This window comes from Carettochelys insculpta, chromosome 2, assembly GCF_033958435.1.
Source record: "Carettochelys insculpta isolate YL-2023 chromosome 2, ASM3395843v1, whole genome shotgun sequence".
NCBI classification, from domain to species: Eukaryota; Metazoa; Chordata; order Testudines; family Carettochelyidae; genus Carettochelys; species Carettochelys insculpta.
The window spans coordinates 161,476,550-161,500,150 of NC_134138.1; the positions used below are offsets into that span (position 1 = coordinate 161,476,550).

The 23,601-nt window shown below is 40.9% G+C and overlaps 2 protein-coding genes across 5 annotated transcripts in view; one reads left to right on the forward strand and one right to left on the reverse strand.

The window, feature by feature from the left end:
• Positions 1 to 11,106, forward strand: part of CEP72 (centrosomal protein 72) — a 46,940-nt gene extending 35,834 nt beyond the window's left edge. For all 4 annotated transcript variants that reach the window (XM_074987926.1, XM_074987927.1, XM_074987928.1 and 1 more), the window contains 3 exons: positions 1,829 to 1,955; positions 6,665 to 6,776; positions 9,227 to 11,106. In XM_074987926.1, the coding sequence (XP_074844027.1) occupies positions 1,829 to 1,955; positions 6,665 to 6,776; positions 9,227 to 9,383 (396 nt within the window). In that variant the 3' untranslated portion in view covers positions 9,384 to 11,106. The remainder of the gene's footprint in view (positions 1 to 1,828; positions 1,956 to 6,664; positions 6,777 to 9,226) is intronic.
• The window catches only part of TPPP (tubulin polymerization promoting protein), a 124,911-nt gene continuing 110,503 nt past the window's right edge, over positions 9,194 to 23,601 (reverse strand). Inside the window, exon 5 of the mRNA XM_074987932.1 lies at positions 9,194 to 9,326. Coding sequence (XP_074844033.1) covers positions 9,323 to 9,326 — 4 coding nt within the window. The 3' untranslated portion in view covers positions 9,194 to 9,322. The remainder of the gene's footprint in view (positions 9,327 to 23,601) is intronic.

Below are 23,601 nucleotides of genomic sequence, written 5' to 3' on the forward strand. Positions count from 1 at the left end.
CTCCATGCATCATTACAGAACATTTTCCTTTGATCCCAAATGAAGTGGAGAATGCATTCAATCTGAAGATGGTCTCAAGCGGTGAGGTTTTTTTTTTGAGAACAGGATTAGAATTAAAGATAAATATTGATAGATTTGAGAATTGGTCTGAAAACAGATGAAGTGCAAAGGAGTGGGGGAAAATATTCACAGCCACAAAATCTGAATGTTGTCTAGGCAGTAGTACTGCAGAAGAGAACCTGAGGTGTCATAGTGGGTCTACAAATAAGAGAAGTTTCAGAAAGTGCTAGTATCACTCTGTTGTGTGCAAAGAGTAGTATTGTAAGCAAGACCCTGAAGAGAGTAGTTCCGTTCCACGCGGCCCTAGTGAGACTCCAGCTGTATCCAGTTTTTGGCACCATACTTGAAGAAAGATGTGGACAAGTTGGAGAGAAAGTGCAGAGGAGAGTAACTAAAATGAAATGTTTAGAAGAGCCAACTTCTGAGGAAGAGTTTGTTTAGTCTTGAGAAAAGAAGACTGAGGGGAAAGTTGGTAGCTCTTGAGAGAAGTTGAGGTGTTACAAGAGAAGACAGTAATCAGTTGCTCTCAACGCCCACTGAAGATAGAACAAGTAATAACAGACCTAATATGCGGCAAGGGAGATTTAGGTTACATAGTAATTTTTTTTCCCCTCTAATAAGGACAGTTAAGTACTGGGCTGGGCTTCCAAGGAAAGTTTTGGAATTCCTGTCATTGAAGGTTTTTAAGACCAGGTTATTCAAAACGTCAGGCATGGTATAGATATATTTAGTCCTTCTCAGCATGGGACTAGGTGGTGGCTGGACTAGATGACTTGTCAAGGTCCTTCCAGCTCTGCATTTTTATGGTCTGTGTCTGACTCTTGGTTGTAACCAGACTTCTCTTATTAAGGGAGAAGCAGAGCTTTGGTTCCCTAGGAATGGAGCTAGAACTTGAATTGATTCCACTGCTTAACATCTACTGCAGGTGTAGCTCAATGGGGCTTCATGGGTTTACAGGCTCTCATTAATCTCCAGGCCAGTGTGGGGCATGGGTGCCCCGTCATTTCAGACCAGGATTATTTTGTCATATTTTTCACTTGGCACTGTAGTCAGCCCAGTATACTACCTCCATTCCTTATTTATGAGTCTTTCCTGGTACTTGAGATCCCTGTGCCATTCTGTACCTTTATCCTCAGTGCATGAGAGTGGCATGAAAGGACAGAAACAGTTCTCTGCTGTGGAGTTTTTTTTATGGTCAAGAAGCCAGATTAATTATACCATGTGCATGAATAGCACTATGGGGATTTTTGAATTTAAGTCAGTGGTTCGACCTACTGCTGAGTCGTCCAAAACAACCCCATCTGATAAGGAATCCAGGAAGATAGACGCATTTGACAAAAAGCTGTCTCTCTTCTGCTACGCTACGAGGCTGCCATTTCATGGCAGTATGGCTTACTCTGTGAAATGAGTTCACAGAGCCCTGTGAACCAGGCATCCATGAAGGAAGTCACCATGGTAATTACTGCGTGCACTCATACTCTCTGGAAAATCCCTCTTGCTACAGAGAATTATGCCAGCCTTTCTCAAGTTCTGGGCAACTGTGATTTAGTGACCAGTGTAATGTTTTGTATTTCGTGACGTGGATCCATGGAAAACAAAATCAGGAATGCCATGTCTCGTCTCATTTTCAGGGAGGATGGCTGTATGATTTATGTTATTACAAAATCATGTTTAGACTTTCAAAGAACCATTTACTGGAAAAATGTTCATTTATCAATTTCCTTTTTAATGTTTGCTCTGTTTTTCTTCACTTGTTAAATCTCATTAGGATATTTTGAAGCAACGGTTAGACCAGTTGTTGGAAGAGAACACCAACTTAAAAGCTCATCTGTTAAATGTGGAACAAAATGTTAAAAATGTAGAAAGTTCTAGTTCAGTACATTTGCAGCTTACTGGTGAGTTTTTTTTTTTTTAAAAACACTTAATAACTCTTGTGTCAAGGGAAACGGAGAGCAGTGTACTATCTTTAAGTTTAAATTTGTATATTCTAGCCTGATCATGATGCCTTTATTCATGCTAAGTGGTACTTCATTTCACAAGTACTGGCAATTACTTTTTAATTATCTTAACGCCCAGGGGCCCTAGACATGCACCAAGGCCCCATTATGATAGGAGCAGTAGAAACAGCGAACAAAAAGATAGTCCCTGCCCCAAGGGTCTTGCAGACTTAGCAGGAGGCAACAGATGAATAGAGGAGTACAAGGAAACAATGAGAATTATGACAAGGATCAGAGAGGTAGCTGTGTTAAAATTTACTAATTTTCTCTTAATGCTTATTTACTGTGTTTGCACCTACAGCACAGATTCTACGTTTGCTTAAGACCGATCAGAATAGAATGACTTGTGGCACATAAGTATAGGTTAAAGTCCACTGACTGACCTTATTAATAATTCAGTCAGTGTTAAGCTGTGTATCATACTCTTAATCTGGTGACATGATTCCCTCTAGTGGCCTATCAAAGTTCCATAGTTCTCAAACAAAAGATGCACTTCATCCTCTTACAAACCTCTATTTTGGATCATAAGCTTTCATGGGCAAAGATCCGCTTTATCAGATGCATGAATGGCGGGGGAGGGTGGTTCCAGGATGGTATTTAAAGAGTGAGGTCCCAGTAAAAGGGAGGGCCAGAGCTGACAAGGTCTATTCAGCAAGGTGGAAATGCCCATTATCAGTAGTATGTATTAAAAGAGGAACAAACAAGTAAGATCAGACAGGCCAATTGTCAGAGTCTAATGGGGAGATACTAACACCCAGGGCTGAGAAGCTGCTTTTGTAAGGGGACAAGCCACACCCAGTGTGTGTTTGGTCCTTGGTTGATGGAGTCAAATTTGCAAATACATTACAGCTCAGAGATTTCTCTCTCCATTTGATGTTTGAAATTTCTTTGTTCTAGGACTGCTGTAGTGAAGAAATTTCAAACATCAAATGGAGAGAGAAATATCTGAGCTGTAATGTATTTGCAAATTTGACTCCATCAACCAAGGATTAAACAGAGACTGGGAGTGGCTTGCCCCTTACAAAAGCAGCTTCTCAGCCCTGGATGTTAATATCTCCCCATTAGACTCTGACAATGAGCCTGTCTGATCTGACTTGTTTTTTCCCCTTTTGATACATACAACTGGTAATGGGCCATTTCCACCTTGCTCAATAGACCTTGTCAGCTCTGGCCCTCCCTTTTACTGGGACCCCACTCTTTAAATACCCCTCTGGAATCCCCCCACCGCTTCACTCATGCTTCTGATGAAGCGGGTCTTTGCCCAGGAAAGCTTATGTTCCAAAATATCTGTTAGTCTATACGGTGCCACAGGACTTCTAGTTGTTCTCGAAGATACAGATGAACACGCTACCTCTCTGATACTTATAAACCTCTGTTTCTCCCCCTTCTTCATGAGGGCACTGTATACGGAGTGCCATATAACAAGGCCTAACATGCTGGTGACATCAGTCTAGCATCAACACAATGAAGAGCCCTGAATCTGGGATAAGCAATAAAGAACACCAATTATGCAGGAATTACTATGTACAATTACCATACCCATTCCTTCCCACTAGTCTGAGAAACCAAGGAGCCCATATAATCAGTTGTGACCACACTAATAACCTGAGGGCTACAATTAAAATGGTGCAATGTTGCTTCCGTGAAGATGCTAATACAGCAATAGGGGATGCTTCCCCTCCTGGTGGAATTAATCCACCTCCACAAGAGGTAGTAGCTGTGCCACAGGAGAGGCCCTCCTATCAACATAGGGGTGTCTACATTAGGGTTAGGTCAGTACAACTGCATCTCTTGGAGCGTAGATTTTTTCACACTCGTTAGCAATTCAGTTATACCAGGAAGACAGTCAAATTGCCTGCATAGAAGCTGATATTTGCTAACAAACATTCTCATATGTAGGACAGAGATAGCTGTATACCATCTGGAAGAGGCATGCAGAGATTCATGGAAATAACTGGTGAAAAAGGCCTGTTAGTTCATCCACTCCATCCTTTCTGGTCAATGCAGTATTGTTCACTTCAGTAACATTTACCAGTGTTTTCCAGGATAATTTTACATGATTCAGTTTCCACCATTAAGAACTCATTGTTAGGAAACTTTCCTTTGCCCAGTTTAATACTGAGAACATTTGTTGTTACAAATGATTGTGTTGCAAATACCAATGGTAATTTATTAAAGAACAAAAATGTAAAGGGACACCTTATAAATCTGCTTATGCTACATGCATTTTGGGTCTAAAAAGACTGACAGAGTCCCTTTTAAATATTATTTGCTACCTTACTGAGCATTCTTTTGCATGTAGATACTTTTACTTAAATTACTTCAGCACCGAAGAGTAGGAGACATAATCTATTTGAACACCTACTTAGCCACTTCCAAAAAACAAAGGCCCACTCAGTTAAAAAAATTAAGTTTTAAAGTGTGTTTCAGAGGCTTGTGGCCAGGTAGCGCTGGGAGGGACCTCAAGAGCTGAACAGTGGAGACTAGCGAAATGCACCCATGAAAATAACACCTCCTTTCGAAAACTTTGCTTCCACTCCCACATGCTTTTCCACATAAGTCTGAAAGTCAACATTTGGGGGATCCAAACAGCTCTCCTGTGCCATGTAGCTCTTCAGAATCACAGGAAGGTTAGGTTATGTTGGAAGACAGGAATGAGTCAGGCTAGTTTCCTGGTTCACCATGGAGTGGCCACTGCCAGAATTCACCTTCTGTCTAAGGAAGAGGATCTGCAATAAATCAAACCCCTCATCTTTAGTTGTAAAATTATAAAAATTAGGTTTCTTGATCCTCTTCCCTTCCTTCATCAATATAATGCATTGTATTGACATTGTGGAGCCTGCAGATTTTGGGGAAGTGTCCGAAATTCATAATATAGCACCTTTCAGCTTTGAGCATATCAAAACAGTGTACGAATAACAAGCTACTATATTAACGCTATAAGGATTACATTATCTGCTATGCAGCATCTCTACAGTGAAATGTAGCAACTATTCACAGCACGCAGCAATACTGAGCAGCTGAAAAGAGACGGTGATCATACAGTGGTGTCAGAGAGCAGCAGCACTACCACAGCATGGTCCTGTTGCAGAGCACAGTGTAAATACAGCCCTTCTGAGGGTTACTTGTTCCCAAGTTGTCTCAAACATAAATCACAACAAATGTTCCAAAATCTTAGTCCAGCTTTCCCCACAGTCAAAACAGTACATGCAACATAGCAGTCCAGCATACCTCTCCCGTGCTGTGTTCTCCTGCCCTAGTACCAGCACAGCTCCCCAGCCCTTTCAACTGGAGTGCCTGGGAGGGAGAGCTGGTGGAACTCCCACAGCCTCTCTGCTGGGAGCAACCCCCACACTGCCATGATCATCTAGTCCAGTGGTGGGTACCTGCGGCCCATGGAACCCTGGCTTGCTGCCTCCTCTCCCGATGTGCCTCTTGCACACCAGGGCACTTGTTTTTCCCCTTCCTCCCAGTGCTTTTGGAGTGCTGTGAATCACCTGATTCACCTTCTGTCCCCGCTCCTCCCCCTACCTCCCAGAGCTGGAAGCTCATTCGCTGCATTCCAGCTCTGGGAGGGAGGGGGAGGAGTGGGGACAGAGGGTGAATCAGGCAATTTGTGTGCTTTGAAAGTGCTGAGATAGAGGGGGGAGCACCAGGGTGGGACTCTGGTGCATGAGAGGCATGGGGTGGGGAGCCATGAGGCCACAGGTGGAAGTCACTGGGCTGCAGGTTGCTGCAGCCCATTGAGGTGAAGGAGGGCCACTCAAGTGGTCCACTCCACTTTTCCTGGTTGTCCATCCTTGATCTAATCTGACCTGGACATTGGAGGCCACAGAAACTCATCCATGTACTCCTGTTAACAGACCCCCAACTCTGGCTGAGTTGCTTGTGGTTCTCCTGGCTGTAGTTTTGTAGGCCTGGAAAAGTCAGCTGATAATTTACTTCCCTGTTCTCCAGCTCTTGGCTTCAGCTCGCTAGCTTGGAGCCAGCAGGCTGCTTTTCCTCCTCTCACTACCCGCCCCGCCTCTCCCCCAGCAAATCCCTCTTGCCCTTCTCCCAGCCACAAAATGTCCCATCTGCAGCAGCTTACCTGCCTCATTGCCAGGCAACTCTCATCATGACAGATTCTGATTCACCAGTTCTCTCCTTGATTGTTTATAACCCACAGATGCTGCCTTGTCTTCCTAATTGGCAAAATTAGGAACACTTGCTTTGGCACGAAGGAGCTGGACCTGCTTCAGCTACCCGGGACAGCCAAATGGAAACTGCAAGGGCAGGTTTATAGGTAGAATATAAATTGAAATTCGGCCAGGGCACTGGCTTTTTAATGCCCTTAATTTTAGAGATGAATCCAACTGCACTGAAAACAATGTAAAGCCTTTCATTTACTCTACTGTAAGCCCATGAAGAATATTTTGAGACTTTTAGCTGGCACAAAGGGTCAGGCTCTCACCTTTAGGTTATTTGATATTTGATCTTATTTTATGGTTATTTGGATATTTGATCTTATTTTATGCTAGTGTAGACTACCCCTGTGAAGTTAGATTGAATTTTCATCAAGCAATACAGCGTCCTTAAGGTAGTTAGTTTGTTTCTTTCAATTTTAGAGCTGCAAAACGAGAATCAACAGTTAAGAAGTGAAAACATCATCTTGAAACAGCGCGTTCAGCACTATGATCAAATTCAGGCGCTCGCAGAAATGTTGCAGGAAAGTCACAGGTACATTGAAGGTCCTGGTCAGAAATAAAAGCATCTACATAAGAATCCCAGATCTTGGCATATTGGATGCTTTGAAAGTTGAAATACGTTCTTTATTTAAGTACCAGAAGGTCTCAGTTAAATGTTTACTAGGGGTGGGAAAAGTTTAGTTTACACTATAAACAGAGTAGGCCTTTTATTCTCAGTGTTTAATGAACAACAATGGAAAGTTTACTTGATGATTTCCTTACTGCTCCACAGCAATTTTTGCAGTCTATAAAACTGACTTATCTTGGATTGTGTGGAGGCAGGACAGCATAAGGTGCTGCTTAGCTATCGGTCTGCTCAGCCAGCTCTCTGCCATTCAAACTGGCGCCCTGTAAAACTAAATCAAAAACAACCTTTTAAACATTTCTGTTGTTTTTTCAAAATTTAAAGTGCACCGATTTATGCTTGGTTGAAATTTGAGTAATATACTATTCTGGAGGAGAGTGGGATGGATGAATTAAAATGTTAATTGGAGAGGGAAAAATGATCAGAGAGCAGAATGGAAATTTTGTCTCTCAACACCTCTGCTAGTGCATAATACTGGTAAGTAACCATCAGCAACACATTGAGATTTGGGAGTGGCAATGATAATGGGCGTGAATTTACACTGTGTTTCTCCAGTCTTATACTAGCGTAAGTCAGTCAGTGGAGTTAGCCTGACATTAAAATGGTAATGCTGGGCTAAATCGGGCCCTCCCAAAATAGAAGTCCTTCCAGTATGGATAGCAGGACTGGGGCCTGTATAAGGACCAATGCCTGATGTATGCCAGGGAGGGCTTTCAGGGGGATTATAATGTTCTATGAGTGCACAAGGATGACCATGCTGCAGCTTTTCAGGTTTCTCGTAGGAGCGCAAGTGCACTCTCTACTTTGCCTTTAGTCATCTGGGGATAATCAGTCTGAGCATTGACACTAGTATAGTGTGTTGGAATTGGTTGAGTAGAGGCCTTGCTTGCCTCTCTGACTCAGCACTATATCCATTTTGCCAATGAGGTGTGAATGTGCTAGATCTTATGCATTTAGCACCGAATGGAAACAATGCTGCTGTTCTTCAGAAGCCACAATTGCTCTCTACCGTGTTGATGCAGCTGTAGCAGCCCTTACAAGGGATTTCAATCTTCTCCAGCATCCCAGAGAGCCCACCTGTTAACTACAGCTATCACAGTGTCCTGGTGTGATAATCTAAAAACCACCAGCTCCCGGAACTGTGATGAGCTCAGGTCAATATTAAAGAAAAATACACCTATCCATTCTATTTGTGGTGAATGGACCACAACTCCAGGGGCTGATAGTGAGACTGACTAGGTGCCAGTTTGGGATTTTCTAGGACTGACCTTCGACTCTAGTATAAAATACCTAAAACAAGTTTTCTTGCTACGAAATGGTCACCTTTTCTGGATCTGCAATGTGAGATTTCTGTTATAAACTGTTGATATGTGACATGTAATCTTCTATTGCGAAATTAGTGTTTCCATCCAATTATATAATTACTCATCTGGTGAGAAAATAGGGCATGACCCTAGCCCTTTTTTGTTGTGTTTTTTGTGCTGTAGTAAGTTGCTATCTTTGTCTGATTTGGGGAGATGAGATTTGGGCTTTATCGTAAGATGGCTGTGGGTATTATAAGCCCGGCTGCTCTCGCAACAAAACAGGCACCCAGAAGCACGGCAGATAGAGCTCCCCATTGTGGATGCCCCGTCTGTCAATAGGATGCTGCGCCCCCCGCCCCGGACCATCTACACAGCTTTTTTGTTGACAGAATCTGCTGACAGCAGCATTATGCCTCATAGCTGAGAGGCAGAATGCTGCCAGCGAAACTGCTGAGTTTTGTCGACAAACTATCGACAAAATGCATTGTGCGTGGACGTTCCACCAGTTTTATCGGCAAGACTCGCTAGTGTAACTGTAGCCATGGGATAAGATTCTGTGCTGTGCCTCTGGGGGAGGAGGAGGAGGACGGTTACAATAATAAGCTAGTATAGTACAGTATGTCTATATTTTGGCAGGGTTGAGGATTTCAAAATTAGTACAACAACTTGTTTGTGTTGGTTTTAGTGGCTGAAATAGTTGGCCAGAACTTCAGCAATGTAAAATACTATTTCACCTCAGCTAAGAACTTGATTCAGTGAAGGTAAACTTGGTTTATATAGAGAGCGCTGCTACTTGAAATGTATGGAGACAAATGTTCCCACTAGGGAATGTGTACTTGCTCATAGGTTATTCTTAAAAAATGGTATTTCTGATGTATTTTTGTTTTTTATTTTATATATTCAAAGTAGAAAGTTAGTTCACAGTAGTTTATTCCCGAGTAGAATTACAAAGAAATAATAGTATCTAATAGAAATGCAAAAGGAAGTAAAAAGACTTGCATAAAATGGTTGAAATAATAAGCAAAATTAATTGTTTGGATTGTTTACTTGCAGAACTTTAGTTTCTACCAATGAGCATCTCCTGGAAGAATTAGCAGAGACACGTACACGACACAGGACAGAAGTGGAGCAGCTACACTGGAGTTACAATCAGCTGAAAAAAACAATGGATAAACATCCTCATAGCAACCTAGACAACACCAGGTGTTAGTGACAATACAAGGAAATTTGTTGTAAATGATTTATCAGAGTTCATGTGTGTGAGAAAACGTTTATAACTTCACCACAAGTTGATGTCTTTTATACCTTCTGTTTATTCAAAATTAATTGTTTTTCTGTCTTTCGGCATTAGTGTGTATACATTCTTCAGCAGAGATTTCTCCAGAAGAAATCTTCACTTTATTTATTTATTTATTTATTTACAGAAACATAGATGTGCATGCTGGCGATTTAAACCCAATCAGAAATTTTGGTTGAACACTTTCAGTCCAGAAGTCAGGGCCATCTAAAGCTAAATGTGAGTTCCCAATTAGAACTATTATTTTGAAATCAGGAGCATAAGTGCTAATGGTAGAGTTAGTTCACAAGGGCAAAGTCCATATTTTAAGTTGAATTATAGCACTTACCTGTATTTATACACTAGGTACTACTGTCCATATTATCAACTGTAACATTAAACATGGTTTAGAAGGGAAACTTTTTAGAGAAATAGGAAGTATTTACTGCTTCTTTCAATTCCACTGTGGGTAAAGACCTGTAACAAGAAGTGAAATTTCAAAAGAATGTATCTCTGATGGCCCTTATGTGTATGTGTAATTGATAGTATCTGTAATTATTCCATTACAAATAACACTACCACACATTTTCCTGACACAGCCATCATTGTCTAAGGCTTTTATTTTACTCACCACATTTACAGAGTGCGAGCTGTACACCGGGTACTCCTTTTGCCTGTCAGTACACTGAGTGTCATATTCTCTACTGGGTTCTCGCCTCTTTTGACTCCCAGGCAGGGAAAAGAAGGTGAAGTCTAGCTAGAAGAACATTCCTGTCCATGCTGCAGTGAATAATCTTGTCTGAATTTTTAAAAAAATATTAGCAGTTAATACGTGATGCAGCTTACTCTCTTCTGCAGAATAAATGGATCGGGCATAATTTCTTTTTTGATAATGGCCTGATTCATAACTTTACTGAATATTTTTTGACATCTTTTCCTAATAAAAGAAATCAAAATTACTTGACCTCTCATGCTAATTACTCATTACTACAAATATAGTAAATACATGGCACTTTTACGAACAGGTGGTTTTGAGTTAAGTAATATTAAAAGTACGAATGTAATTTTAAAAATGAAAGTTTTTGCATGGCTGGATTAATCAAAAGGGTTCTTCTACTTAACACTTCTCATCAATATACTATTTAATGTGGATAAACTGGACATTTTTGAGGAATACTTGTTTCATAAATATTACGTAAGATTGTAAATTGTATACCGACCAGGTGTAGTTCTTTATTATTATTTAATTTGAATATGTCAGTGTCCCAGAATACGGTTGTCTGTGCTTTTTTCCTTTTTGGAAACTTTCCAGTCAACTTAAATACACAAACAAATATAAAGAAATCACACTTATCACCTATACATTCCTGGTAAATTAAGCCCCCATTAATCATATTCATCATGTAGGCTGTCAATGGGTCATGATTGGAAAGCATCATTGTTAGTCTGATTGTGATAATCGGGGTTGGGACCCCACTGGCGACACGAACAGTATTTAGCAGCACCGTATAACATACAGCTGGACAAATATGAACAGTAATAGGCAACCAACACTAGGGCATGGACTGCTGATTTGTGCCATTCAAGCTCTGAGCGGGAAGAGGGCAGGAGCATGGACAGAGTGTTTACAAGCAGATTCATGGCTCTCTGAAAGTGCAGGGACAGAGGAGGGGGTAGGTAGCGCAGGGCTCCCGTGTTACAGCGTGCAAGAGGCATGTTGGGGGAGGGGGCAGACAGGGGGGTCCACAGATTGCCTAACCTGAACAAGAAGCTGCAGTGAAGCCGGTGAATTAGGTTCATTTGCCCAAAATGTGCCAGATAACAGCAACAATTAGAACTTTACCTTTACACTTTCAGCATTTTTGGATATTGACTGAGTTTGCACTTGGTCGTTAGTGCAAAAGCCTGCTGTGGTGGCAAGTGTTACGCACAGTTTTACATTGTGGAATGTAAACAGCCAGCCATGTGCTGTGTGCGTGATAGTTTCTTGGAGGCAGAAACTCACAAGTGCAAAGTATGTTTCTGGCATTACAGATTCACTGTGGAAACGGAGACAGGCATATTACAGCACCAGTCTACTTTAAAGTGATTCTGTGCCAATACACCAACAACATTCACCTTGCATGCTGTCAGTGTGCTAAGCTGACTACCAGCAAGCCAGCAGATGAGAACAAAAGATGAAGGAGAGCTAGTGAAGGAGCTAGTTTGTTAAATCAGCTTTCAGGTAGCACACTTTTGCTTATAGCACCCAGTGATATGAGCACATTTTGGCCCCGAATGCCCTCTGACTAGGAGTGGCAGCATGTATTTCGTTTGGGCTTATTTGCTTTGTGCTAAATAAAAACTCCCCACAAATGAAGGCTGTGGTACAAATGAGACCAGTTCAGTGCTAAAATATGAGCCTCTGTTGCCGTGGATACAGAAGGCAATGCTGTTGTCTACTGATTATCAGTGTTTAATTAAATGAATCAAATATTTGTGTAGGTGGTTGCTAGGGAAATATTCTGTGCTGGCCAAATTCTCAGTGACACTTGTGCAATCCCACTGAAATCAGAGTGGTTATAAAGCCTTTCTTTAAAGATTTCTGGGTTAAAAACATGACCTTTCCATTTAAAAAACAAACATGCACACAAAAAACCCTCTCAAAAAGGTCACGTTTTATTTGATTTCTACTATTCCGGTGATTGCCTAACAGGATTCCCTCCAAATTTTTTTTGATCTGTGGGGAGAATCAGTTTAGTTCTGTGCACCAAGGCATGCGTGGATGTGCACTGCCAGTAGAAACACATGCTGCCCACTGTGGGTGCTTAGCCAGTCGGCTGGGTGACATCCAAGCACTCAGAACACAGAGACCACAACTTTAAAAACCAGAGAGTTCTCTGAAGCAGTCACATTGGGTACAGCGTGAGGCCTCTATGGAAACACAAAGCTCCTTTGAGGTTTTTCAGTTCTACTTATCACATTTTTAGCTAAAGACATTTCCATAGGTGTGCTTATGAGAGAGGTGATTGCAAAAATAACATTCATTCTAATGGTATGTATGGAACAGTTTTACATTGTGCTCAACTAATCGTCAATCATAGCTGAATATCAACATTGTGATAAAGTAGGAAAGTACCATATACAGCTTCCAGCATGGTACTTCTACAACTCTTAAACCGCGCAGCAATGTTAGTGTGATATTATCTGCTAATTAATACCACTTATAGTGTAAGTTCTGATGAAACAACTTGTATGATAAAAACTGCGAGGAGTCAAGGAATATTGATCTTTGTGGCTAAAGGGTCTGGGATTAAGTTAAAAATCCTCCTGAGCACAGTCCAGTCCCTTTGTTTAAAAGCATTAAAAAGTCATTAAGGGCAAGCAAATGCCCCAGTGATATTACATCTGCTCACTCATCCAAACAGGCAGGACAGTGACTGTATCCAAAGTCCATTTGCTCCACCACTAAAATAATGTGTTTGCTTTTTCAGATGGCTCATTATTGACTGCTCTTCCCGGGCGTAAAGCATTTATTGTCCCACTTCCTGTCAATGGTAGAATAGCAACCTAGGACCTTGAGGTCAGAGACCAGTTTAAGTACTGGGAATACCCAGACTTCTATTTATCATGCACTTGTATTCATTTTCGTATTTCCAGAACTCTGCAATGCTCATTACATTGTCCTCGTGTGTAGCCAGACAGAGTCTCCCCTTTCTGCTCTATTCCATTTTGTCTCTTCTAGGTTCTTCAGAGCACCACAGGGTTAAAAGAAACAGCTCAGCCCTGGAATGCCCGAGAGCGCAGATGTGCTTATCTCAGGCAGTCTTTTGATGCTCCAGAGCAAAACTGCAACAACATGACCCTGAATGGGCCGAAACCAGACAAAAGACAAATGGGCTGACAGACAGCCGGGGCCTCGGGCTGCCCTTGGCTAGTACCATCAGTTGATCCACCTACACAAAATGTCCCAGACGAGGAAACCTCCAGCCCATAAAGAAAGAATGCCCTAAATTATCTCCACCTCACAGGTGTGAACTAGATCCTTGAACTCCCTGTGAGAACTAGTGTCACAAGATGATCTAATTCAGTTGGCATCTTTTGAAATAAGGAAGAGCATACGTGACCCAATGGGTATAAAGTAGGGCCTGGCAGCCCCCTCTAACTGAGCTCCAATTTACCTCTACCTGCCAGTTAGGAAGGTCTTTGCCTCCCGAGCTCCCAGGGGACTCCTTTTCCTCATATAGTTTCTTCCTGAGGGATTGCGTGAAAATGCTGGTCACGCCACGTTGGGTAATGCAGGGGTGAGAATAAGACCTGTTAAGTGTATTGCTTTTTGCTTTTGTGTACATTCAATAATAGATCTATGAATTGTTACATGCCAGCTACTGGCAACTAAAGAAAGGAAGTACAAACCTTGTAATCTTGTAACAAAGTATAAACCTTGTAACCGTAAGAGTTAAGTTCTTTAGTCAATAAATAAGTAACCGGTTAAGTTTTTAACCTGACTCTTCCTGCTACTGTGCAAACCAAACACAAAACAAAGAACTCAGCTGCTTTTCAGCTGTTTTAGCCTGGTCACGGGTGAGATGTGCTCCCTCCACGGAGCAGACTCTTGGGGCACCTGTCAGCCTCCCTGGCTGCCCGCTGAGAAGGGACTTTGTCCCAGCAGTTTAAGACTGGGGTGTTAAAATCTTGGGGCATCTGTCAGCCACCCCTGGCTGCCCGCTGCAAAGGGACTGTCTGTCCTAGCAGTTAAAGACTTGGATGAAGTGAGGGCACATGTGGTATCTCACCTTGACCATTGGCTAACGTAGTGTCACAGTATTCCTTAGCTTGTAGGCTAAGTGTGACTTTTCAACTTTGCAGCACTTGGCAATCATTAACTAATCCTCACATGACCCCAACAGGATAAAGATATGAATAATGATCCCCACTTTCACAGGTGGGGTAACTAATGCTCAACAGAAATGGTCTTCTCAAAGCTAGAGAGAGAGAGAGTCATAGACCCTGAAGTGTTAGTGATCGATTATACATTTTTTTGCCAATTTAACAGCTTAATTACCAAATGACTTGTGACAGTTCAATGAACAATAAGTATAATTTACTTTATGAAAATAAGACATGACACGTATTAACACATTTATTGATCACTTTAATGACTTACGGTACAGTTTTGTACAAATCAGAAGTAATATACATTGAAAAGCTATACTCCTAAGAAATGGCATATACTATATGGATTTTACTAAAAATTTTCAAGCCAAGCTTTTACAGTGCTAAATAAACTACTGCAATTCTTGGAATTTTTCCTATATTCAGGAATAATGTTGTTTACTTTAGCATGTCCATGGTTAATGTGGTTTTAGAAATTAGCAGGACATCTTTAAAAGGTTTCAACATCCATAACATTGTCAGTACTTTAACATTCACACTGATAAAATGACATATTTAATACCTTCTAGCATTATTAAACAGTGTAAAAATATATTGCACATATATATATATATATATGTATATAATTTGTTTCCTCTATCCTGAAAAAAACCTAGTACAAACTAATAATACACTATTCCCTTTCAAGTTTCTTTCTTTCTTTTTTTTTTTTTTTTCCGTTCTATTGAATAGTACTTTAAATGAAACTAAGCTATAGGAATAGAGTCACTGATGTACTGAGGTCAATGAAACTTTTCCATTGACTTCAGTGGCGTCAGCATTCCATCCAACATGTTCTGGTATGAAAAATGTCTAACTCCCTTCGTTACGAGGTTAAATACTACAGTATGTTTAGCCACTACAGTAAAACTGAGATGGGACACAAACTGTTCATGTGTGACAATGAAAAACAATCAATCATAAATTGGTCAGAAAAAAATAAACTTGTAAGGTTAAATGTTCTTAGGTTTTTACAGCATTTAAGATTTCACAGTGGACAGTATGCTAGTACAGATGAATGTTAATATTTGCAATGTTTGCAGTACTAAACATTGTGTATAAGGTCATCATAAGCACACAGCAGTTTCCTGGTTTTTTTGGGCCAAGGTAAAAACATAAGACAGGAACAAGAAATAAGATTAATTTTAGCTATTTATCAGGCTGTATAGGGCTCCAAAAAGACAAGAGTAAGATGTCAGAAATGACTGTTTGACACAGATTGCAGCTACTGCTCTAGATAGACAAAGCCAAAGCAATGCTCCATCCATACCTGTGGGCAACACATCCAGATATATGTAGACATGAGACAGTATAAGCCAAATCTCGTGTGTGTGTGTGTGTGTGTGTGTGTGTGTGTGTGTGTGTGTGTGTGTGTGTGTGTGTGTGTGTGTGTGTGTGTGTGTAATATGAACAGGATGAGAAGATATAAGATGTGTGTGTGTGTGTGTGTGTGTAGATAGATAATATGAACAGGATGAGAAGATAAGGTGTGTGTGTGTGTGTAGATAGATAATATGAACAGGATGAGAAAATATAAGATGTAATTATAGACAATATGCATAAGTAAAGGGCCATGGTGAAAATGAATTTTTTAAAAAACCCAGAAATTGAATTCAAAATACATTCTTTATAAATATTTACTTTTCATGTGATGTTTAAATTTATGATGATTAAATCTTAGTAAGGATAAACCTCAGCTTATTACCCATTGACCCTTTCTTTAATCTTCATCGTTTAGGGTGCGTCTACACTAGGAACACAAACTCAGCTACTGTAAACGGAACCTAAAATAATGCACCATCTTCTGGGAGTAGCTCACCTTTTTAAAGCGCTCCATAGAATAACTCCTGATTAAAATGGAGAGTTATGTGAGGCGCATTGAAAAAATATACTTAAGGATGCTTTTTGAGTTAACTGGATATAACTGTATTCATGTGGCACTAAAAATCAAAAATAATTGAATTGTAAGCATGAATTATTAAGAACACAGGCTGAAATAAACACTGGGGGGCTTGCTAACCTATATATTTAGAAAAAATTAACAGTTTCCTTCAGGTGCTGCCATGTACTTTTCAGTAATTCAGGAGGCTACAAGATGCTTACACATTTTTAAAAACTAATTCATCATCTGATGAGTGAGTCACTTCAGGGAGAAAGAGCTGGATGATCCGCACTTTCCAAAATCAGGACAGTTATTTGGATACTTACGTAGAAATTTAGGAACATAAGTTTAGACACCAACTTTGGATAACCTTGGCATTCGCTTATATACTTTTTACACTTACCCAGCCAGAACTGAATACCTAAGATAAGATGGTACAGTATAATGTTCATTTCAGAATGGCATTAGAACACTTCAGTAATACCACGTCGATAATATCCAGCAAATGCACGCTTGTCTGTTTGCCTTGTTTTCAATCAAAGTACTTTGTGTTATAGGAAAAATCCTTTTATCCCACATAAGCAGGGGAGGGGAAACACGAGCGAATCCAAAACCTAAGCTAATTCCAAAAAGTTAAGAAAGTTAAAAGTAAAATTAGCCTTGTCTTTTTAACCTTACTTTGAAATTGTCTCTCTGGGTTTAGAGTACTATGCCAGTGGCCACACTTGGCCAAAATGTCAAAAGGGCCATCCTAATGACCAAATTGGAGGATACTAATGAGGCGTTGAAATGAATATTCAGCATCTCACTAGCATGCTGCCGGCCACAGAACTTGGAAAGTGCCACATTTCGATCGCATGCGGGTCGGCTACCTGGGGTTCCTTTTCGAAAGGACCCCACAGACTTCGAAATCCCCTTATTCCTATCAGCTGATAGGAACTGGGGATTTCAAAGTCTGTGGGGTGCTTTTGAAAAGGACCCCTGCATAACTGAGCCTTGCATGATTGAAATGCAGCACTTACCAAGCGCTGTGGCCGGCAGCATGCTAACACTCCGAATATTCATTTCAGCACCTCATCAGTATCCTCCAATTTGGCCATTAGCATGGCCCTTCTGAAATTTTGGCCAAGTGTGGCTACTACCTATAGGTGAGAAAATACTGGAAAAAACTCTGAAGAATAACAGTTCTTGCAGTATTGGGCAATGGAGGTTCAGTGTGCAACACATCCAAACCTTCAGAGGCTGCCCCATCACTGGTTTGAAAGTCAGAGTTTCAAGAGCTTCCTTATATTGCCAATGCTCTGGGGGCCCTAGCAAGTGAATGAGATGGTCTCTTGTTGTCTTTACGGAGTTAAAAAATGAAAATAGCCTATGCCCAATTTGCAGATATTTTGGTGCGCCAATGGACATGAGGGTACAAAGTGCGAGTATGGGTGCCAAGCACAAATGTGGGGGTTGGTTAGGTGTCCAACTGAGGCACCCAGTTTGAAAATGTGGGTTGCGGCTTTTCTTAGGAGCTCACCACAAACTGGATCTCACTAACTTATGTATTTTGAATATTACTTTCATTATGGCCCAGTATCACAGGAGGAAAAGGACATGTGATTAGCTCTCTCCCCAACCCCCAATCCATGGGCTCTGCACTCACCTGATTGTTGCCGAGATGGCTGGCCTGATGCAGTGTTCTGAACAATACCTTCAGAGCTGCACAAGTGCAGGAGGCCAAAGAGCTCAGCGAATGAATTGAGGCTCCCTCCCCTGGATAACTGAACATGGTGCTTGGAAGCATGCAAAGGCCTCCATTCTGATGGCCTATTGTGCTTGCTCTGACTGGGAGCTGGTTCCTTTCCCAGTGGAACATCAAGGACAAAGTGCTCCTGTGATATCACCCTCTCTCTGCTCTCCTCCTGTCCTGCATTGTGGTCTGGTGAGAGACAGAGTCGTGGACACTGCACCCTCCAGAACCAGGCGCAAGTTAAACATCTGTGCAGGTACTGCAGAGCAGTCCTGAGAGGGTTTTCTATACTCTATAGCAGCGGTTCCCAGACTATGTTCCCGTGGAACACTGGTGTTTCCTGAGCTGCGGCAAAGTGTTCCGCCATTGAAACTGAGTCATGGTGGGCTCCTCCCCATTCTCAAGGAAAATAATTGCATGATGATGTAAAAAAGATAAAGTGCTCCACAGACAGTGCCATGGCATCCAAACGTTCCGCAGCTGGAAAAAGTTTGGGAATCACTGCTCTACAGTATGGAGAGAGCTTTGCAGCACCAGAGCCAGGCCAAGCCACATCATGTTGGTCTGGTTTTGTGGAAGGACCAGGACTTGGCCTGACAATTTTAAGGTTTGGATCACTACCCATATGACACAAACACTAATTACATCTAGAGTGTAGGTACATACACGGCTGTTCATAAACACCTACCAATCTTGCATATTATATTATTCACTCCGGAGAAACTGACACCAGTACTTCTAGTTTGCACCAGAAATAGAATGTACAAAAAAGGTGTGATTATTTTGGCACACACTCAAGACTTAACAGTTTGAAAGGCACATGCTAATGCATACAACGCACTACATTTTCTACTTACGAGGTAAAAATGGTTTGTTTCTTGGCCAATGGAGCGCACAGAACACTCAGTCATGATTACAAACAGAACATAGACGTACAATCAAATACATCCATCAGGGTAAGGCAGGGTTAGGCTTTGAACAGCAAGCAATATGGTGTTGCATGCCAAGGCACAAAGTATCTAACTTTATTTTGTAACAGTTAAGTAGCCTAAAAGAAATAAAAATTGATTTTCAAATTACAGTTTTTAAGGTGTTTTGGGAATAATAAAATGTCCTATAGAGATACACCTAGCACTACAAAGCCAGTCAATAGAAATTACTTCTAGATGCAAAGTATGAAATGAAATGTGAGATGCTGTAAATTAAAAAAAATGATAGCACTACTGCAGGGGAAAATATAAGCTTTGTTCAAAATGTTTATTCAGGGTTGAAGCTTTTAATAATCCCAGCAGGTTTTCTTGTTCACATCAAGTTCATAAAATGCACTGTTACTGGGCTTTAGCTAAAAATGTCTTCAGACAGGTGTCCCTAAACTGCTGAAAACTAGAAACTTTGAAGAAGAGGCTTTGAGTTTGAAGATACCAAACAGAAAACCAACAAATCTCTTACTGAAACCACTTATTTAGTTTGGACTTGTCAAAACATTTGATTACTTTTCATCATGTAATTGCTCATACAAAAGAGCTATTAGAGCAAAATTGCCCTTTTAAATGCATGTTATATAGTAAGACTGTTTTAGCTTCTGTGCCATAAATAGAGAGACAAAAGCTTTTATTACTGAAGGTTCTATAGAAGTGGGATTACTGGGGAAAAGTCCTAAAGAGTAAAACTGCACAGTCCTTCCGGAAGGGGCATCGTATAATGAGCAATGGGGAACATTCAAATGAGAGGCACAGATTTAAATATCTTGTGCCTCATATGGATATTCCCAGGAGATCTTGCTTCTGGAAGTGTCTTTTCCGGAAGCAAAAGCAGCCGTGAAACCTCCCTTCCAGAAGAACTCTTATCCCTCAAACGTATAGAATCATAAGGGAGGGCTGTGCCAGTCAGGCCAACAGTGCTTGTCCCAGTCTTGCAGTGTGTGTGGTTGCGGGGGGGGGGGGGGGGGGGGGGGACAATGTCTTCTACGCCCCCCCCCCCCATATTATGGTCATCAATTGCATTTATCTTTAATATAAATTTTTATATCCGTCATAACACTTTTGAAGCAGCCTGTCATGTTTCAATACTATGAGCTTCAAAGGATATAAACTAAATCATAAACCAGAAGAGATGAGGACCACAAGATTTTTACAGTGGCTTGTCTGTGCACGACTGCGTGGTGGGTGCTTCAAATCAGACCGACATGAATGCACAGTGAGATGGAACAGACTTAGGTGTATGGAAAGAGATGACATGCGTGAAACCAGTAGTGTACACAAATCCTGATGATGGATCATGTCATGTACGCAGCCTAGAGTAATGGTGCACAATAGACACAAACCTACTACTATGCCATTTGGCGGGGCACAGCATGCTGCCTCCTACACATACAGCTGTGACCGTGTCCCTCTGCACATCCTGCTCTCCATGTGCAGGGGCTGCAACTCTGCCTGGTCCTCATGCAGGCTGCACTAGGGGGTAGGCTCTTTGCCTCCTTCCCACACTGGGCACCTTTGTAAGGGCTTAAGTAGACACTGAGACTCAGAAAATGTCACAGTTTTGTTGTGTTCTCACATCCAGTTAGCAGCACAGAAAGATTTTCTTTCCTACTATTTCCCCTCTTCACCCTTATTTCAAAGCAACTTTTCTTTACCTGTTCTATTTGGCCTTTAAAAATTGACAATTGAAACAAATATGCATTTAACATTTTAAAAAGGAAAAAAATATGAATGCTTCTGTCACCCTATACTGTTGCTTTCTGTATTATTTTCTTAGTTCTGATCTAAAGGCCATTAAATCAATAGGAGACTTTCTATGGATTTAATGCTCTTTGGGTGAGGCCCCTATAGCGCCTGTTTCTTTAAGAAGGAACTTTATAATTAGGCTGGGGACGATTAGATTTTCATCACCGCACACACACAACCAACAAAAATATTTTCCTCAATAACAATCAAAAGCATCAATAGGCAACACAAGAAAAATGCTGCTTGAGAACTTAACTACCGTTTGATTTAAGGATATTTACTTGATATGATGTTTGCAATTTGTGTTAACAGTTGCAAAGCTAACTTTTTTGACTCATGACATCAACCGCTATTAAATAACTATCTGCCCACCCCTCCGCATTTTGCATAAATGGAAAAATGTAAGATCAATAAAAATTGGACAACATGCTTTGAAATAAACATTGATATTATGTGATAAAATTAGAAAAAGACAGTTACCTGTTTCCATAACTGGTGTTCTTCGAGATGTGTTGCTCATGTCTATTCAGCATAAGTGTGTGCTGTATATCACGGCATAGGTATGCCACTCTGGTGGATACTTAGGCTAGGTCCTCTACAGATAATGCTGAGGGAAAAATCTTCTGGCACCGGTGCATGTGTCAAGCACACATACCTGTGCTGAAAGGACATGAGCAATCACTCGAAGAAGAAAAAAATAAAAATCAACTTCTGCCAAGCCAATCTGTAAGCTAGAAGTAATGACACTAGTCATGTACTAACACTATTATAGTAATATTGCTGTTGCAGCAAAAAATACTTTAATATTTCTTTTCCTTGCCAGCATGCAACTACAACTGTAACACAGGCCAAATGTGGAACTCCTGCAAGTAGGCAGACCTCTGATTCTGTAAGGCTTCTCACACACCTGGAATCACAACTTTCAATCTTTTCACTGCTGTGCTCTGCCACACCTGTAGCAGTAGACCACATTTGCATTATTTGAAGCCTTGAAATTCTCTTGGATCATCAGCATGTCAGATACTATAGCTCCTATGCCTTACCCCAGAGGAGGTCAGTACAGCCTGCCATGTTAGCTGAGGCAGCTTCCTAGCGATGAACAGTGAAGTCAACAAGAGTTAATGGGGCTCAGCAACTTGAAGGATTTGGCTTTCAGCTTGGTCTTGCTTCAGGTCAGGTTCTCAATGTCCACGTGAACATTAGCGATACTCAGCTTTGAGAATGTTTTACAAATAATACTATTCAAGGTTGGTTGCACATCTGTTTGTTGTAGTAAAATGACTGTCCAAGAGCACTATCCAGATCTGTAGCTTTATAACACATTTCAGGAAGGTGTATATTCTCTACATCTGAGCAGTTCTTCTGTGTTCCCCTGCTTTTGGGGAGTAATTTGGCCATAACAGATATCTGAAAGTGGATTGGTGCTGTTACGTCTGCTTGAAGGGGAAGGCAGACAGCAGGATGCATAAATAGAAAACTAATCTTCCTTTCCTGGAACTGGATTATTCAGGAACAGTGGATAACTTTGAAACACTAGTGCTATGTCTACACTACCACAATAAAGTCAACGTAAGGTACGCAATTCTAGCTACATGAATAAAGTAGCTGGAGCTGATGTACCTTAGGCTGACTACTGGTAGTATCTACACCACAAGGGGCAGACAAGAAATGCTCTCCTGCAATTTACCTTACTCTTCTTGTCTGGAGTAGAGTGCTTAGGTCAACTGGAGAGCAATCTGCTGTTGATTGGACAGGTCTTCCCTAAACCCACTAAATCAATCACTGGTACACTGATCTCCACTCCATTGATCCTGGCTGTAGTGTGGATGTAGCTTTGGAAAAACAATTATTCCACATACTCATGGTTCTCGCTATCTCTAAAATTGTCAGGTAACCAGAGCCATCAAGAGGGATTAAGAAGAAAAAATCCAAACAAGATCTTTTAAAAACTTGCACTAGGTTGGGCAGACTTGCTCTCTGTTCTCAAAACCAAAATCAAAACAAATTATAATCAAAGAAACAATTCTAAGCCCACACGAGAGTTTCTCCCTTTGTTTATTATTGATATTTTGGTTTCATGTTCATGTGCTGGTTTGAAAGGTCAGTGTTGGCAAAGTTACAAAAAAAGGCTTCTATAGAAAGTTAGCAGAAAAATAAAAGACAGTCTGAGAACTTGCGTTCAGTGTTTGGACAATTGCCAAATTCAAGATGTTGACCTGTACAAAAAACTGGCATACGTTACTGCTCACTGTACACTAAAGCTAACTAGTCTGTACCCATTAGAACCCTCGATTAGATGATGACAGGCAACAGAGGTGATAGCCTTTACTATCTGGAGTTACAAAGTTAATGCTTGAACTCCACTTGGTAGAAAGTAAAGCAGATATTTAGAGTTGTTTTCAAATATTCAGCTGAAATTCCTCCTTTATCATTTGACATTACACACAATGATGCTTATTCTACTTTGGGAAATATCAACAACCACATGTAGGTATACGCAGTGGCTAAGGAGCCCTTACATTCCTCTGTGCGGACATTTCTTACTTTTTAAGCTACGTCAAGTGAGTGGGATTTTTCAATGTTTTATCAATTAACACCGCACTGGCCTTATATGGGATGATACAAGGTGCCTAATTCGTTAGCTCATTAGAACGACTGTGGTCTGGATTCTTCTCTTAAAGCAGTTCTAAAACCAGTGGAAATGCATTGCCTTCAATTAATTACTCCTATCTTAAACGGGACAGTCCATATAAGAGGAGAATGGAGCCTCTAGCTTCAAACACAGAGAACTTAAATTGTTTAGCTAACTTTTGTAATATATCTTTAGAAGAGGTGGGATGCACCTGATTTTAAATAAAGCACCCACAAATTACTATTTTGTGCAAGTAATTTAGT